Here is an 18146-nt window from a genome sequence, read left to right on the forward strand (position 1 = left end):
CGTGCGTGCGTGCGTGCGTGCGTGCGTGCGTGCGTGCGTGCGTGCGTGCTCAAGCAGAAGCTTTGTTAGGTGAGTTTTCATTTCATATTGTTCCTCAATGCCCAACGCCCCTCAACAACAATAACACAGGCCTATATTTAGAGCTGAGCTGCAGAAATGCTAACTTGTTATACTGTATGTTATATACTGTTGTTTTGACACTTTTAGGTTCTCCTTCAGCCTCTGGGCTTCTAAACTTCTCCTGCGTGGACCCTGGTGGGTCCTGGTGGTCCTGAATTTAGACTTATTGGCAGCGAGAGGGAACGCAGGAGAGGGGGACGACGACATGTGAGGATGTAGTTGGGGGGGGGGGGGGGGCGGGGGGGGGGGGGAGGACCAGGGGCCTTTTTTCGCTGTTGCCTTGTGTCCTTAAACCTCTGTGGCTATTTGAGGGGCGCTATAGCCCCTCCATACAGCTTTAATGTTTGTGTTGTCTGAACAAACGTCACATTTACGTCATATTATGTCTCTGGAAGGATCAGCTGTATAGCAGGGCTGTGAGATCTATGGAAGGATCAGCTGTATAGCAGGGCTGTGAGATCTATGGAAGGATCAGCTGTATAGCAGGGCTGTGAGATCTATGGAAGGATCAGCTGTATAGCAGGGCTGTGAGATCTCCTACAGACTAAAGGATCAGGTGTATAGCAGGGCTGTGAGATCTATGGAAGGATCAGCTGTATAGCAGGGCTGTGAGATCTATGGAAGGATCAGCTGTATAGCAGGGCTGTGAGATCTATGGAAGGATCAGCTGTATAGCAGGGCTGTGAGATCTCCTACAGACTAAAGGATCAGCTGTATAGCAGGGCTGTGAGATCTCCTACAGACTAAAGGATCAGGTGTATAGCAGGGCTGTGAGATCAGATCTCTGACAGACTAAAGGATCAGGTGGGCTGTGAGATCTCCTACAGACTAAAGGATCAGGTGTATAGCAGGGCTGTGAGATCTATGGAAGGATCAGGTGTATTAGCAGGGCTGTGAGATCAGATCTCTGACAGACTGAAGGATCAGGGTTTGAGTGACAGCGTGCTGTAGGAGCAGCCAGGAGGGTCTTTCAATAAGCCCCCCAGATGACTGAGGTCTGGACGAGCAGAAGGCCAGATATTCCTCCTCACTGACGAAGTGTCTGATTCCACACAACAGAACAATAGAGCAGTGGTCCCCAAAGTGGGGTCCGGGGACCCCCAGGGGTCATTGAGGGTGTTCCAGGGGGTCCCCAGCTAAATGATAGTTATAGGGTCCAAATGGACCTCTCAGAGTTAAATTAACATTGATTTTTACAATATAAATTGGGTGGTCCCAGAGATAGAAATGCCATTAAAAGGGGGTCCGTAGACTATATATATGCATGTCAAACTGGGGGTCCTTGAAATTAAACGGGTTGAGAATCACTGCTAGAGCCGTGCACATCTTCTCTTATGGGGGGTCCCTGGCAACAGTGCAACTCTCTCTCTCTCTCTCTGTTTCTGGCACAACAGCGCCACTTTTGCCCCTACTGGTACTCTAAACATCGGGACACATAGTCACATAGGTTATAGGACACATATATAGGGACATTGCTGTTCCTTGGAGTGGTTGCAGCACCAGTCGAAAAGGTTACAGAAATGGTGGCATAAGACAGCAGCAGAGCTGTGCATGCATGCTGATGTGAGTGACTGAGTGGCTCATCACTTGTTTGACAAGCATCGTTACGAGAGGTTGTAAAAGGCTTTGTGGAGCTGACAGGAAACCCCCAACAGCCGCCTTGCACGCCATACGCCACGCCGAGTGGGCCGAGCTGATCAATTCCTAATTAGCTTAAAAGCCCCCCCCCCCCCCCCCCCCCCCCCCCACACACACACACACACACACACCCCCCCCCCACTACTAAAATATGGTGTAAAGCAGTGGTTTTCAAACAGTGGTCCGTGAGGGGGTTCCTCCAGGGGGTGGATGGAGGGTTGGTAATGGTAACCCTATATGGACCGTTGGATGGATCTCTTAACTCTTGAGGGTGTGTAATGAAACCAAAATGGACCCAGGTTTCATTTTAACGCTATCGAGAGTTAAATTGAGTACTTGTAGTTCTATACCACTGTGCCCAATAACACACTGCTGTCGTTTTATACGCAAAGAAAATGGCTGATCTGCAAGCTCACGTTGTATGTATGTATGTATATATGTATTTGGTTAGAATGGGTAGGGTTTAAAAAAAGGCAAGAATTTGCTCTGGTGCACTGGCCTAAAAGTGGGTCCTTAAAAACTGCTAAAACGTCTGAAATGTATGCATGTAGGTATGTATGTGTGTGTGTATTTTAAAAGGGGGGGGCCTTTTTGGTAAAAATCCCTGCCCGCAATACCTTCATATATTTAAAATGAGTCCAAAATAGGGTTACCAGTGAAGGGCCAACTGCCTATTCACTGGGGACTATGCAAGGCAGAGGCGTCCACCCCCCTGAGTCCAAGTTTAAGCTAGACCGCATACCTAAACCATACTCTAAAACCCAATGGTAAAATGGATATAAAAAAAAAAAAAAAAAAAAAAAAAAAAAAAAGGACATTAATAAAACAACCTAAAACCAAACAGGAGTAAAAGTTCACAGCAAGGCCTGGATACCATTTATTTATTTTACATAAAAATGAACAGGAAGGGGATAAAAATCAACTTCTTTCATTAAGACCAGTGGGTGTTACAGTTTGTAATTTTTTTATCCATCTGTGTTCCATGAGTTTCCGCTGTCCACTGGTCCAACGGACTCCACATTCCAGACCTGAAATGATGAGGTTAGCGATAGGATGGGATTGAAAGTGTGTGTACAGAGTTGTGTGTATGTCTGCTCGTTGGATGTGATATAAGTGTTGTTTGAGGCGTGTTTCTAGTGTGTGTCCGGTTTCTCCTATGTAGTGTTTGTGACATTGTGTGCAGGTGATGATGTAGACTATATTGGGTGTGGTCAGAGACAGGGGATCCGTGATGGGGGAGGAAGTGTGACTATGGGGGTTATTGATGAATTTGCGGGGTTTGAAATGGAGTGTATGAGGCTGTGGGGGCTTGGGAGGTAAAGTGGAAAATTTGGAATGCACAAGGAGGTCACCCAGGTTCTTATTCCGTCTAAGTGCTGAAATTACTGAATGTGTTTGTAATGGGGGGTAGGATTGTTGTGTGGTGGTTCCTCCGGGGGGTGGATGGAGGGTTGGTAATGGTAACCATATATGGACCATTGGATGGATCTCTTAACTCTTGAGGGTGTGTAATGAAACCAAAATGGACCCAGGTTTCATTTTAACGCTATCGAGAGTTAAATTGAGTACTTGTAGTTCTATACCACTGTGCCCAATAACACACTGCTGTCGTTTTATACGCAAAGAAAATGGCTGATCTGCAAGCTCACGTTGTATGTATGTATGTATGTATGTATGTATGTATGTATGTATGGTGACACATGCTTCAGGCCTCAGCTTGTGTTTGATGTGCAGGCTGTGGGTTTGTTGATTGTCACCAACCCCCACCCCCCCGCCCCCTCACACACCCCCTCACACACCCCCTCACACACACACACACACCTCCACCACCACAAGCTGGCCCACTGTTTGCTCAGTGCACGCACGCACACATGCATACGCGCATGCACGTGCACACACACACCTCTCTTTCCAAGACAAGTGGGACTCATTGGATGTGCATATATAAGCAGATGGTCACTCTGGTAGGAAAATAAAATGACTAACAAAACAAGCACCGGTTAGCGCTGCTGCCAGACAGACAGACAGACAGACAGACAGACAGACAGACAGACAGACAGACAGACAGACAGACAGACAGACAGACAGACAGACAGACAGACAAAATAAAGGCGTTGGAGTGCCACGCAGATGAGGCAGATTTTACTCTGAAAAGCCCCGCCTCCCATCCCCCCCCCCTCCCCCCCTCCACGGTATAGTCTCTATAGAAGTTTTAACAGCGGGCGACAGCCAGACGAATTTTCCGGAAGTGCATTATTTGTCTATGGGACCCTACTGTCTATGGGACCCTACTGTCTATGGGACCCTACTGTCTATGGGACCCTATACTGTCTATGGGACCCTATACTGTCTATGGGACCCTACTGTCTATGGGACCCTATACTGTCTATGGGACCCTATACTGTCTATGGGACCCTATACTGTCTATGGGACCCTACTGTCTATGGGACCCTATACTGTCTATGGGACCCTACTGTCTATGGGACCCTACTGTCTATGGGACCCTACTGTCTATGGGACCCTACTGTCTATGGGACCCTACTGTCTATGGGACCCTACTGTCTATGGGACCCTATACTGTCTATGGGACCCTACTGTCTATGGGACCCTATACTGTCTATGGGACCCTATACTGTCTATGGGACCCTATACTGTCTATGGGACCCTACTGTCTATGGGACCCTATACTGTCTATGGGACCCTACTGTCTATGGGACCCTATACTGTCTAGGGGACCCTATACTGTCTATGGGACCCTACTGTCTATGGGACCCTATACTGTCTATGGGACCCTACTGTCTATGGGACCCTATACTGTCTATGGGACCCTACTGTCTATGGGGCCCTACTGTCTATGGGGCCCTACTGTCTATGGGACCCTATACTGTCTAGGGGACCCTATACTGTCTATGGGACCCTACTGTCTATGGGACCCTATACTGTCTATGGGACCCTACTGTCTATGGGACCCTATACTGTCTATGGGACCCTACTGTCTATGGGACCCTACTGTCTATGGGACCCTACTGGTGATAGAGGCGATAGCAGGTGAACAGGTGGCGATGGTTGAAAAGTGGGCGGAGCAACGTCGCCCGAAAAGATAAAAACAATTAAAGACGTCTAAAATACATGACCAAGACACCCCGTGGATTTGGTTCTAAAGACGTGTATACTCGTCCTTAGCATTAAAAGTGTTTTAACTATACAGTAAATGTTCTTAGTTACTTTACTGCTTAGAGAACCAGACCATGTCAACTCGTAATGCTGCATTTCATCATTTATTGTGTTATTCCGTGAATCACCTGCTATGCACACACAGCTATGAAACGTCAAAGGTGTGCGTGCGTGCGTGCGTGCACTTTCTGCAGTGTAGTGAAAACAGAAACATTGAATGGCTGATGAAACAGACCCACATTGCGTGTGTGTGTGTGTGTGTGTGTGTGTGTGTGTGTGTGTGTGTGTGTGTGTGTGTGTGTGTGTGTGTGTGTGTGTGTGTGCGTGTGCGTGTGCGTGTGCGCGTGTGTGTGTGCGCGTGCGTGTGTGCGTGTGCGTGCGCTGATGAAACCGACCCCAGGGCCAATGTAACACTGCAAGCATGCATTTAAAAAGGCAAACAAAGCAACGGCACGCCCGTGTGTGTAGAATGGTAAACGGTGCGTTTATATTATAGAACCTTTAATCCACTCTTTACACGCACACGCACACGCACACGCTCACGCACACGCTCACGCACACGCTCACGCACACGCACACACACCATTGGGTGCTCATCAGGAGCAACTGAGGGTTCAGTGTCCGGGAGTGGGCGCTCTACCTGCGCGGCCACACACACACACTGTGTGTGTGTGGGGTGGGGGGGTGGGTGTACGCGCATGTGTGCGTATCATCACATACTCTGAAGTACAGTTGAGTCCAAGCCCTCATTTTAAACGTAGGTTACAGTACACAAAGTGCAGTATGTATAGCCGAGGTTACAATGCACAGTGGTGGGTACCATAGCTATCGCCAGTAGTCCACCGCAAGGCAGAGTGGTAGACAGTACCGCTTTAACCCATTCTGACCTGAGATCAGATTCATACGAGGTTTCCACTGGACACACACTGGTCTGATTAACCCATTCTGACCTGAGATCAGATTCTAGAAATGTCAGTCGCTCTTCGATTTTTCAAAAATAGCAGACCTACAAGCTCGTATCGCGCCACTCGGTGGCGCGATATGAGCTTGTAGATCTGCTATTTTTCAATAGCTAAAGCATAACATGATGCTGACACCAAAATGGGTGCCCGTTCAGAATGGGTTAAAAGTGAAGGAACAGCAGACTTTTTTTTATTATATAAAACAGAATGTATTGCTATACAGAAAAGTATAAGTTTGGAGACAAGATCAACAATATGAAATAAAAGATTCGTCAAGCCAGATGCCAAGATATTTTTATTCAGAGACCCTCTGAATCGTGGAGCCATCTGAAGAAGTTATAAGTACACTATCCAAGTCAATATTCATAGCCCTAGAAAACAGCATACATGTTGTTTTACTTTAAAACAAGCCTTAAGCTCAACCAGGGCATCCTGGAGAGTTTTAAAAGCAAGCGGCAGGTTCTCAACTGCAACACGATATAAAACTGTGTCGACCGCGCAAAGATGGGATTGACAATCCTTCAGAGTGGAAACAAATATATATTCAACTACACCCAACCCAAATAATCAACTGCACCTTAGAAACACGCCCATTAATCAACTACACTTCAGAAACAAGCCCAAAAAAGCAACCACACTTTAAAAACAAGTCCAAATAATCAACTACACTTTAGTAACATGCCCAAATAATCAACTACACTTTAGAAACAAGTCAAAATAACCAACTACACTTTAGAAACAAGTCCAAATAACCAACTACACTTTAGAAACAAGCCCAAATAATCAACTACACTTTAGAAACAAGCCCAAATAATCAACTACACATTAGAAACAAGCCCAAATAATCAACTACACTTTAGAAACAAGTCCAAATAATCAACTACACTTTAGAAACAAGCCCAAATAATCAACTACACATTAGAAACAAGCCCAAATAATCAACTACACATTACACATTAGAAACAAGCCCAAATAATCAACTACACTTTAGAAATAAGGCCAAATAAACAAAACTTTGGCAACAAGCTCAGACATGCGTGCGCGCCGCGCGGTGAGCGGAGCTCAGCGATCGTACCTTTGCGGCGACAGAGGAGCTGGGTTTCTCCAGGAGGTCCCAGAGCTTCTGTCTCTTCTCGGCGCAGCAGGTGTTGTCGAACTCCTCGCCCGCGCTGTCCTTCAGGTTGTCCGCCTCCCTCTTCAGCTCCTCGTTCATCTGCTCCTTCTTCTGGTGGTAGCGCGCCTGGTGGCAGGGAGGGGTATAGCAGGGAGGGGTGGGAGCTCGTTAAGGGAGGGGTGGAGCTTGTTAACACCAGGGCTCCACTGGGCACGTTGCGTCTTTGTTGCGTGCGTCAAAAAACTAACCGGGGCAATTTTAATGCAGTCACGCAACGCAACGCAACGCAACGCGGGCAGTGGAGCCATCCTTCATTGATTAAAAAGGGAACATTCCCTGACGGTGACGGAGGCGCGACGCTGACGCGCCCGGTGGAGCCCCGGTGTAAGGGAGGGGTGGAGCTCGTTAAGGTTTATTGATCAGGTATAGGTAGACGGGTATAGGGATGGAGCTAATTATTTTTTTATTGATAACGAGCACCTTATCGATCAGGCTTATCGAGACGGGTTCTTATCGAGACCGCTATCGAGCACTTTATATTATGTTGTGGAAAGATTGGAGACAAAACAGAACCAGTATCTTTTACTATAGGGCCTTCAAATACAGTACTTTTCTAACAGACGGAAGGCAATTGACCTTTTTACCAATAAAATAATATTAAAGAAACTGTTAACTGGTTAATATGTATACCGTCACTTTAAAGCGTAATTTTGTTCACCCGGACAGCGCTGGTTGGCAGGCACTTTTAGACCAACAGTTTGTATCAGCGTGGATGATTACATATACAGTATTTCTTGATCTCTTGTCTTGATTGTTTAACCATGACTTCATGGGCCCCTATGCTCCATAACAGTCTCTATAAGCCCAAAGCTTATTGATAACGGGTACTTGTTAAGCTTGTTATGGGAATTTCTTTCGGGTATCGGTTATCGAGCTCCCTCCCTACCTGGCAGCAGGACTCCAGGTAGATCTCGTCGATGCCCCAGTAGTCCAGCTCCTGGCTGAAGGACAGGGCACACATCTCCTCCATCATGTGCAGCTTGCCCGTGCGGTAGAAGTTCAGGATGGACGTGAAGGCGCCCGGGTGACGGTCGAAGAAGTACTCGTTCTCGTGCAGGCTGTGATAATAAAAATAAAATGTCAAAGTGTCTGCAGACAGTAGCCAATGACATCACAGGGTATTTTTGACCTGAATTCAGCTTGTGTGTTAGGTGGCCCTACGTCAGTCCTGTGGGTGTGTTAGGTGGCCCTATGTCAGTCCTGTGGGTGTGTTAGGTGGCCCTACGTCAGTCCTGTGGGTGTGTTAGGTGGCCCTACGTCAGTCCTGTGGGTGTGTTAGGTGGCCCTACGTCAGTCCTGTGGGTGTGTTAGGTGGCCCTACGTCAGTCCTGTGGGTGTGTTAGGTGGCCCTACGTCAGTCCTGTGGGTGTGTTAGGTGGCCCTACGTCAGTCCTGTGGGTGTGTTAGGTGGCCCTACGTCAGTCCTGTGGGTGTGTTAGGTGGCCCTATACTACAGGGTGTATAAGGAACCAGATATCACACCTGTAGTCGTCGCAGACCTCCATCAGGGACTCGTGCGTGTTGCAGTCACGCAGCTTCCCGAGGCGCGTGCGCGGCAGGCGGTCCAGCGTGCGCCACAGCACCTCGTGCGGGAGCCCGCCCACGTTGAGGCGTACGCGGCGGAAGCACGATTTGCTGCGCAGGATGTCCAGGGGCTCGGGGGGGAGCGAGGCCGTGGAGCGCTGGGAGCCCCCCGACTTGCTCAGGTCCGCCAGCGTGCTCTCCATGACGGACGGATGGATGGAGACCAGGGGGTTCTAGCAGGAGGCTGAGCTCTCCATGGTGGATGGATGGAGATCAGGAGGTTCTAGCAGGAGGCTATGGACTAGTGCTGCTGCTGCTGTGGTCGCTTGCAGGGTTCGCTTTCGTCATGGTTGTTTCTGGTGGTTTTGGAGAAGACACAAAACAGTAATGGGTGTTATTGTGACCAAATACTATGAAAACCTGCATCTCCCGTCAGTTAGTCAAGCCTCCATATATGGTCTCACCTCGTGACATCATGCCTCCATATATGGTCATGCCTTGTGACATCACGCCTCCATTATAATTATGGTCAAGCCTCAGGACACTGACCTCATCTAACCCTGGACGACCACACCTGGAGAAGACTGGATCATCAACTCTGGATCAGAGCCAGCCAGCAACTCTACATCTGACCTCAAACCTCAAACCCTTAGATCTCCATATATGGAGCTGACCTGTTCTGACATTCCATATGTTGATCCTTCCCCATCCATTCTTCCTGTTCTGACATTCCATATGTCGATCTGACCTCATCAAACCCTGTACACTCAAGACACACTCCATATATGGCCAGTACAGAATTAATTATTGATCTGACCACCCATGCCAAAGTGCCAGCGCTCGCCCAGCAGTAAATGGTAAATGGTGCATTTATATAGCGCCTTTATCCAAGGCGCTTTACAGAGATTGTGCATTACATTCACCCATTCATTCACACACATTCATACACCGATGGCAGCGGAAACCATGCAAGGTACCAACCAGCACATCGGGAGCAATTAGGGGTTCAGAGTCTTGCTCAAGGACACTTTGACACTAACTCTGGGGGAGCCCACAGGGTTTGAACTGGCAACCTTGCGGTTACCATCCAGCCACTCTGCCCCTGAGCCACCGCCGCCCACAGCAGTGTGCCGTCCCCCAGGCAGAGGTGTGCACACGACCTCGTACTGGTATATTTTAAATTTAAATCTGCAAAGTAGCCTGAAGCTGTGTTAACTAAAATGCATGGTCAAATCACTGTAGTGGATAAAATTATTCTTGCCTCTGAAATGTATAGGCAGGGTAGAAGTATAAATTGCATAACATTGTAAAAAAAATCACACCTGTGTGAAGTGAGCAGTGCAACTATACATTTATAGTTACTGTACTGTACTGTGCTCTGTACTGTCTTGTAGTGTACTGTGCTCTCTAGTGGGTTACTTTCCAACCACCGCCTGAGACTGTGGGAGCTGTTCACGTTCACACGGGTGCAGCAGTATTGTGGGTGGGGACTGCCAAGTGGTGCGCTGTCCACCCCAGTGGTGCTGAAACTATCAGAACCACATGGAGCTGTCCACCCCAGTGGTGCTGAAACCATCAGAACCACATGGAGCTGTCCACCCCAGTGGTGCTGAAACCATCAGAACCACATGGAGCTGTCCACTACAGTGGTGCTGAAACCATCATAACCACATGGAGCTGTCCACCCCAGTGGTGCTGAAATAATCAGAACCACATGGAGCTGTCCACCCCAGTGGTGCTGAAATAATCAGAACCGCTTAGCTGTCCACTACAGTGGTGCTGAAACCATCAGATCCACATGGAGCTGTCCACTCCAGTGGTGCTGAAACCATCAGGATTCACTACTCTGATTGCAGCCTAATAACCTTTAATTGAATAGAGCCGTTTCCGTAACGGTGTGCCGCTTGTCAAAACACATCAGCATATCAGAAGATAGGCTAAAACACATATCAGCCAATCATCTTCCCTGCTACGTTTTGACAAGCGAGTAGACACCCTGTGCCTATTGGTGTATAGCCTACATACATTAATCTGGAAAAGAGGAATAAATCTCTGGCTAAAAACAGGGAGTCCGTTTGCATCAATGGCGGATATAGCCTAGTGGACAGACTTTCATTCATTCATTCATTCATTCATTCATGGCGAGCTTACGAAACAAAACAAGACACAAAATAAAACACAACCAGTCTGTTTAAGATGACAGACGTCTCTCAAAGTTTTAAACGACACTAGAAGTTAATTTCGTGGCGACGTTACGGTTACGGTCTTGTAGACCTACAAACTGTTTCCATTAATGGGCTTGTTGTTGTTGTTAGGAGGTCCGCAATTCCTACGTTGTCAGCAGAAACATAATGAGAAGAAAACGAGAGGGTTGCCATAATAATCTGGTGCGAACATTCGGCGAGCATTAATCGGTCGTTCATGATTGGTGAACGTGTAGATCGGCTATTTTATTTTTTACAGATATACTTTGTGTATAGAGGAGGGGGGGGGAGGAGGGGGGCCTGGGATCAAACCCTGGTGGACTCCACTCCACAATCCCCCGCCACTCCCGTACCCCGTACCGTGTTTTACTTTACCATACCTTTATTCAACAATTACTGAAGTCGGCCAATTCAACCATCTTTTCATTTCCTGTGGATTTAAGAACATGCATGTGTTCCTATACTACAATATAGTCTACAACGCAGCTCAAAATAAAACGTGATAGTAGCATAATATACCAATTAAATGATTAAGTATAGGCTAATATAGTGTGATTTGATCCCGTGGAGCTGCAGCAGCGTTGCAGAAAAATATATACAAATTGTTGAGTGTTTCCCTTGATCTATTTAACTGGTGTTTTAAATTCACTCCAGCCGATGAACGCGCCGTTTATAGATGCAACAACACAGTCTTCTAATCTACGCCATAGCTGATCCATATAACGATTGATTAGGCGCTCTTCTACAGCTTATTGGGGAGGGGGGGGGGGGGGGGGGGGGAGAAAAAACACATATCGATCGTGACCGACCGGCGTTGTTTTTTACAGTCCAGCCTAATAGCGCTTTAACGAGCAGACAGCTGACAGCTGTTCACGTTCACTTCAACGCAGCGACCAACACCTACCTTTTCTCTGGAGAAGGACTGCTACATCCATTTGGCGGAAAGAGAGAGAGAGAGATTGAGACGAAACAACATCAATAACGGTCCGTTATTGGTTCATAATTGACCCAATAATAAATCCCGACCACAGCTGGGTGTGTTGTGGAGCCGTTCTGTTCGGTTCCGACGCGGTCTCGGTGTTATTGGTCCTCCCGTGTTGATCATGGCAGAACTCTGTCCTCCTCAAGGCTTCTTCTGTGTTGTTGTGTTGCCGCCTCTCCGACGCCTCATGACGCCCAGCCACTAGTCCAGATGCTGCTCTCTCTCTCTCTCTCTCTCTCTCTCTCTCTCTCTCTCTCTCTCTCTCTCTCTCTCTCTCTCTCTCTCTCTCTCTCTCTCTCTCTCTCTCTCTCACTCAGCCCAGCGGGGGGGGTGCAGTCCAGAACTGATCAACAAGTATATGATGATCATCCATTCTGTTCCGTAGAGCCTCCTCAGTGTCTGTAATGTGTTCTCCTCCCCGGAGAGAGATTAGAGAGATGGATGGATGTGTTCTGTCTGTCTGCCTGCCTGCCTGCCTGCCTGCCTGCCTGCCTGCCTGCCTGCCTGCCTGCCTGCCTGTCTGTCTGTCTGTCTGTCTGCCTGCCTGCCTGCGTGCCTGCCTGCCTGCCTGCCTGCCTGCCTGCCTGCCTGCCTGCCTGCCTGCCTGCCTGTCTGTCTGTCTGTCTGTCCCTTTTGCTTCCACATCTGATTAACCCTTAACACACCCTCCGTTTTAAAATATTAGTTTTTTTGAGCGATGCCTATACGCTCCATTACACAGCTATGTCAGTCCCTGTGTGTGTGTGTGTGTGTGTGTGTGTGTCTGTGTCTGTCCCTGTGTGTGTGTGTCTGTCTCTGTCCCTGTCCCTGTCCCTGTGTGTGTGTGTGTCTGTGTCTGTCCCTGTCGCTGTGTGTGTGTGTCTGTGTGTGTGTGTGTCTGTGTCTGTCCCTGTGTGTGTGTGTGTGTGTGTGTGTGTGTGTGTGTGTGTGTGTGTGTGTGTCTGTCCCTGTGTGTGTGTGTGTGTGTGTGTGTGTGTGTGTGTGTGTGTGTGTGTGTGTGTGTGTGTGTGTGTGTGTGTGTGTGTGTGTGTGTGTGTGTCTGTGTCTGTGTCTGTGTCTGTGTATGTGTGTCTGTGTCTGTGTGTGTCTGTCCCTGTGTGTGTGTGTGTGTCTGTCCCTGTGTCTGTGTCTGTCCCTGTGTGTGTGTGTGTCTGTCCCTGTGTGTGTGTCTGTCCCTGTGTCTGTGTCTGTCCCTGTGTGTGTGTGTCTGTCCCTGTGTGTGTGTGTCTGTCCCTGTGTCTGTGTCTGTCCCTGTGTGTGTGTGTCTCTGTCCCTGTCTCTGTGTCTGTCTGTCCCTGTCCCTGTCCCTGTCCCTGTCCCTGTCCGAGCACGGAGAGCTGCAACACGGTATAACTGTCATTTCTGGACCGTTTTGGACGTGGGAAGGCTCGTTGGAGCCGAGCAGGTCTCCTGAGGGCCTGGCTGGAAGTTCCAGCTGGGACCCCCACATGATTTTCAAAAATAATCAAAGTACAGTACAGAGCACAGCACAGTACAGTAAACTAGGCTATAACAATGAATGTATATAGTTGCACCGGCGCTCAGTTCACACAGGTGTGATTTTACATATCAAGGGCCCTGCATGTTGATACTGCTATAGGCCTATAATGATGTCATTTGACCGTGCGCGGGGACACCCACTCTACATTTAAAACAATCACACCTGTGTGAAGGGAGGGGCGCTCTTATCATCGTACATCATCCATTCATTCATGGACAATGGGAATGTAATGTTTGTGTAAGACGAAAATCTACACTAAGAGCTCTGAATGTGTGTGTGTGTGTGTGTGTGTGTGTGTGTGTGTGTGTGTGTGTGTGTGTGTGTGTGTGTGTGTGTGTGTGTGTGTGCGTGCGTGCAGGGCTCTCTCCACTTCCTCTGTAAGCACAACACAGTGCTTTAATCTCCCCAGTTGGGATACCAAGTTCATCCAATCAGAAGAGAGAACTCATGCATGATGGATAATAATGTGAAATTGTAATTGATGAAATCACTATAAATGAGACGACAAAGACATACATTTTGTTTATTTTATTTATTCATTACAGTAAATTAAGTCAACATACACACACTAACGACATTAAATATGAGTCATATAAAAGCATCAAATATACAATATTATATAATATTATATAAATAATTATAATAATAAACAATATTATATAAATAACCATGTTGTGTCAAACAACTGTTGCAAAGGTATTAAGCTACACACACACACACACACGCACACGCACACGCGCACACACACACACACACACACACGCACGCTTATTTTACACTTTAATTTCACTGCATATAAATTACATTCTATTTAATTCATTTAGACCTGAGATTCTACAAAATGTCTTCTAATCTAAATCATGACAGTTTTCAGGAAAAAAATACTATGATTCTACATCAGTGCAGGTTCTCAAAGTATTTCATATCAAGGATCCCAGAAATTATCTGTATTCGGCCGCCGACCCCCATCTGAAAATATGTTGTTCCAGGGACCCCCCCCCCCCCCCCAGAAGCAAAGACATGAGTTAAAAACGCTTCTACCTTTACTTCATTGAAAAATGGGAGTAGGCTACTCGGTACTTCTCGGTACTTCTCGATACTTCTTCTACCGCCGCTACAAAGTAACAGGCTTTAGTGCGATGATGTCGTCGTCGCCGCCTTGAGCCTGTATCGGACCTGCAGGTCTCCTATTGGCTGCAGCATCCCGTAACCATAGCGACTGGGGTCGATGGGCGGGACCCGGGCCTGAGGGTCACACAGCTCCACGTCTAGACGGGTCAGCACCGTCAACACGAACCTGTATAGGTCACAAAGAATGGCATAACACTTAACATAAATCTACAGGTCACAAAGAATCACATAACAGCCAACATACACCAAACCCTTCAGGTCACAAAGAGTGACATGCAGTAACAGTGAACACTTCATCTATAGACAAAGTGGGATCCAGGGACCCCCAGGGGCCCTTGAGGGGGTTCCAGGGACCCCAGGGGCCCTTGAGGGGGTCCAGGGACCCCAAGGGAGTCCTTAGGTAAATTAGGTGATGTAGCATCAAAGTAACTTTAACCAATTTGAAAGGTGGAAAGTCACATAGTTTCGGACATATGAGTGACATGAGACAACATACAACTACACCAACGAAGTTAAAGGACCACTTCACCACTTTTCAACTTATCTTCATATAATTGGTCTTCACTAATAATCATGATAAAATCCCACAATTATTTTCTACTCATTCTGTGTCTCATAGGAGGGCTGTGGGCAGCTCAGAGACCCGTCCACCAGTGACATCAAAACATATTTAGATTTGTATTATCGTTAGAACGATGGCTTCCATTTTCGTATTGCAACTTTTCAGGAATTGAAAGCGATGATGTCACTGGTGGACGGGTTTCTGAACTGCCCACAGCCCTCCTATATGAGACACAGACCGAGTAGAAACAACTTTTTATCATGATTATTACCGAGGACCTATTATATGAAGATGGGTTGAAAAGTGGTGAAGTGGTGAAGAACCGATATTTGGCGTGGCGGGGTGTACTTGATTCCAGGGAAGGGCTTCAGTTTAGAGTGAAATCAATTCCATAACATCGACACGTGTAAATCTCAGCAGGTAGAGCACGCTCCAAGCACCAGGCCGGTTTGCTAATGGCACTACACACCGTCAGAGCCCTCGGTCTTCATTTAACTCTGAACAGGGCACAGATGGAGACCAAAATAACAGACCCTGGGGTCCATTTGGCGGACTGAGGGTTTTTACTGTGTGAGCGTTATAGCTATAGGTCTCCCCAGAGCCATCTAATAGAAGAGTTACGACATTGAGGGGACGGAAACCGAGCGCTCGAGCTCTGTTCATGCAGCCTGGATGGAGAGGGACAAGCTGGAGTTGGAAATGCATTGTTTTCAATGAGGGCGGCGCAAATAAGAGCTATTTTAGGCATGTGTGCAACATGACAAATGTTTTAAAGTATTGTACAGTCACAACTAAAGTCTCTGTAATGTTTATGTTGTACTATTACTACAAAAGGCCTGGTCTGGTCAGGTCTGTTGCCTGAGTCTAATACATTTCTGCCTACTTCCGGTCCAGGACTTGTCCCAGTTCGTTGTCCCCATTCTATGTAGAAGAGCCTCCATTGGACTGAAGCCCCATGAAGTGAACACATGTAGTTTGCGTAACTCTGTCTATATCTAAGCCTCTGGGTCTCCCTACAGACCTTATAGACTATACTCCTTTTCCATGTGCTGTGGACCTTTTAACTCATATAATTGGATAAGACGTGTTCTCTCACCATTAACCCATTAGCCAACTCAACACGGTGTCAACACAAAGTCAGGCTCATTACTGCACTGGTAGTCATGGATGGGAGACGGGTCGACTGAAGCCACGGTAACACAGACATGGATGTCTCTACGGCAACTAGTGCTTGTAGCTAGACACACACACACACTGTGTGTGTGTGTGTGTGTGTGTGTGTGTGTGTGTGTGTGTGTGTGTGTGTGTGTGTGTGTGTGTGCGCGCGCCTGTGCATGCACTCACTGCTTGATGCCCGCGGTAGCGAAGCTCTTCCCCACACACACGTTGCTCCCCCCGCCCCACGGCATGCTGTAGTACTTCAGCCTCTCGCCGTCCTTGTAGAACTTCTTCTTCTCCGTCTTGTCGGCGTTTAGGAAGCGGTCGTATTGGAAACGCTGTTAAAGAAGAGACAGAAAATGATGAGGACTATTGGTGAATTAAACTGACGTTAAACTTCAACAGACAACACACAATTTATAGAATTCCATGCTAGAAGGCTTTCTTACCTTTATTTGTAGTTGTTACGTCCCCACCAAAGAAGTCCAGGTGTTATTTTGTTCAAAAGTGCATTATTGGCTATTTCCCCTAATATAAGCCCTCAATGGGGGTTGGGTTGTAGTGCTAATTTGCTTATTTCCATCGAAATAAGTATAAAGTGTGCCGCTTGGGATACTATTTACATTATGAAGAGAGGATATAATTTTTGAGCGATGGAAATAAGCGAATTAGCACAACACCCCAATACCCCATTAAATTCAATGCAATTCAATTCAATAAATAAATAGCCAATAATGCGCTTTTGCACAACATAACACCTTGACCTCTTTGGTGGGGACGTAACAACTACAAATAAAGGTAGTTATTTGTAACAAAGATTTGAGTTAAAACGTTCGCTCTGAAAGAACATACAAGATTTGCACCACATTTTCACGATAATTCAAAAATAGCAGATCTACAAGCTCGTAGCTGGAGTATTGTTGAGCAGCCTGCACCGCTCAGTTCGCACAGGTGTGATTTCATCTCGCCTGGTCCAATCAGGGGATTGCGTTTTAGCTCGGCAGTAGAAACCTTATAGTCTCTCACGCTAATAAGAGACACAGGTTCAAGTCCTGCATGGGGTACGATATAAAAGCTATGTCTTTTGCAGCTTTAACGATCACAGATGAATTATTCCATTGTGTATATACTATACCCTACAGTGTGTTCTTTTATTTATTCCATGTCTGGTGTCCCTGTGTGCTACCGTGCTGTCCTGTCTGTTTGTTTGTCACTAAGCAGCAGCAGCAGCTCGGTCCCAGGGGACGCCTCTGTTCAGCCTTTCCAATGAATGCCTCTAATCCTTCCTCCATTTAAACACAGCGGTACCTCCCTGCGCCGAGCGTTGCCGCGCATGGCGCCATGCTTGGCGGGCAGACAGGAAGGCAGGCGGTTGGTTATAGACGCACATGTGGCAATTTGACACGGGAAGGTTTAGTTAGATAGATGCACCGTATAGCAGTTTGACTGGGGAAGGTTTAGTTAGATAGATGCACCGTATAGCAGTTTGACTGGGGAAGGTTTAGTTAGATAGATGCACCGTATAGCAGTTTGACTGGGGAAGGTTTAGTTAGATGCACCGTAGCAGTTTGACTGGGGAAGGTTTAGTTAGATGCACCGTAGCAGTTTGACTGGGGAAGGGTCTTAGAGTATATATGAATAGAGAAGGCACCCAGAGGAAACCCTGAGGCGAAATGGACATAGTGTGGCCGAATTTGGTATTGCAGCGTCGGCCCAAACACATGAACGCGCTGTTTCGTTGAGTGAATGCCAGGGTGGGTCTGGGGGGTTTTAGGAAGGAGTTAACAGTACCTGGGGCTGGTGGTGGATGCCAGGGTGGGTCTGGGGGCTTTTAGGAAGGAGTTAACAGTACCTGGGGCTGGTGGTGGATGCCAGGGTGGGTCTGGGGGCTCAGGAAGGAGAACAGACATACCTGGGGCTGGGGGTGGATGGCGGGGTCCGTCTGGGGGCTCAGGAAGGGGAACAGACAGATCTTGTCTCCCGGGCGGACCTGGTACTCCCGGCCGTCGGACATGC

General features: G+C 47.5%; 2 protein-coding genes across 3 annotated transcripts in view; both read right to left on the minus strand.

The window, feature by feature from the left end:
* The window catches only part of LOC310875987 (potassium voltage-gated channel subfamily B member 1-like), a gene marked incomplete at both ends in the record, with an annotated part of 90645 nt that extends 81850 nt beyond the window's left edge, over window positions 1-8795 (minus strand). Inside the window, 3 exons of the mRNA XM_083789436.1 lie at window positions 6970-7134; window positions 7955-8126; window positions 8551-8795. Of these exons, the coding sequence (XP_083645562.1) occupies window positions 6970-7134; window positions 7955-8126; window positions 8551-8795 (582 nt within the window). The remainder of the gene's footprint in view (window positions 1-6969; window positions 7135-7954; window positions 8127-8550) is intronic.
* Window positions 8796-14347: 5552 nt separating this feature from the next.
* Window positions 14348-18146, minus strand: part of LOC310875797 (prostacyclin synthase-like) — a 21675-nt gene continuing 17876 nt past the window's right edge. For both annotated transcript variants that reach the window (XM_083789171.1, XM_083789170.1), the window contains 3 exons: window positions 18043-18146; window positions 16317-16468; window positions 14348-14576 (listed from right to left, as the gene is read on the minus strand). The exon at window positions 18043-18146 is cut by the window's right edge and continues 78 nt beyond it. In XM_083789171.1, coding sequence (XP_083645297.1) covers window positions 14411-14576; window positions 16317-16468; window positions 18043-18146 — 422 coding nt within the window. In that variant the 3' untranslated portion in view covers window positions 14348-14410. The remainder of the gene's footprint in view (window positions 14577-16316; window positions 16469-18042) is intronic.

Source organism: Protomyctophum parallelum (assembly GCF_964188405.1).
Source record: "Protomyctophum parallelum genome assembly, chromosome: 18".
Lineage (NCBI taxonomy): Eukaryota > Metazoa > Chordata > Actinopteri > Myctophiformes > Myctophidae > Protomyctophum > Protomyctophum parallelum.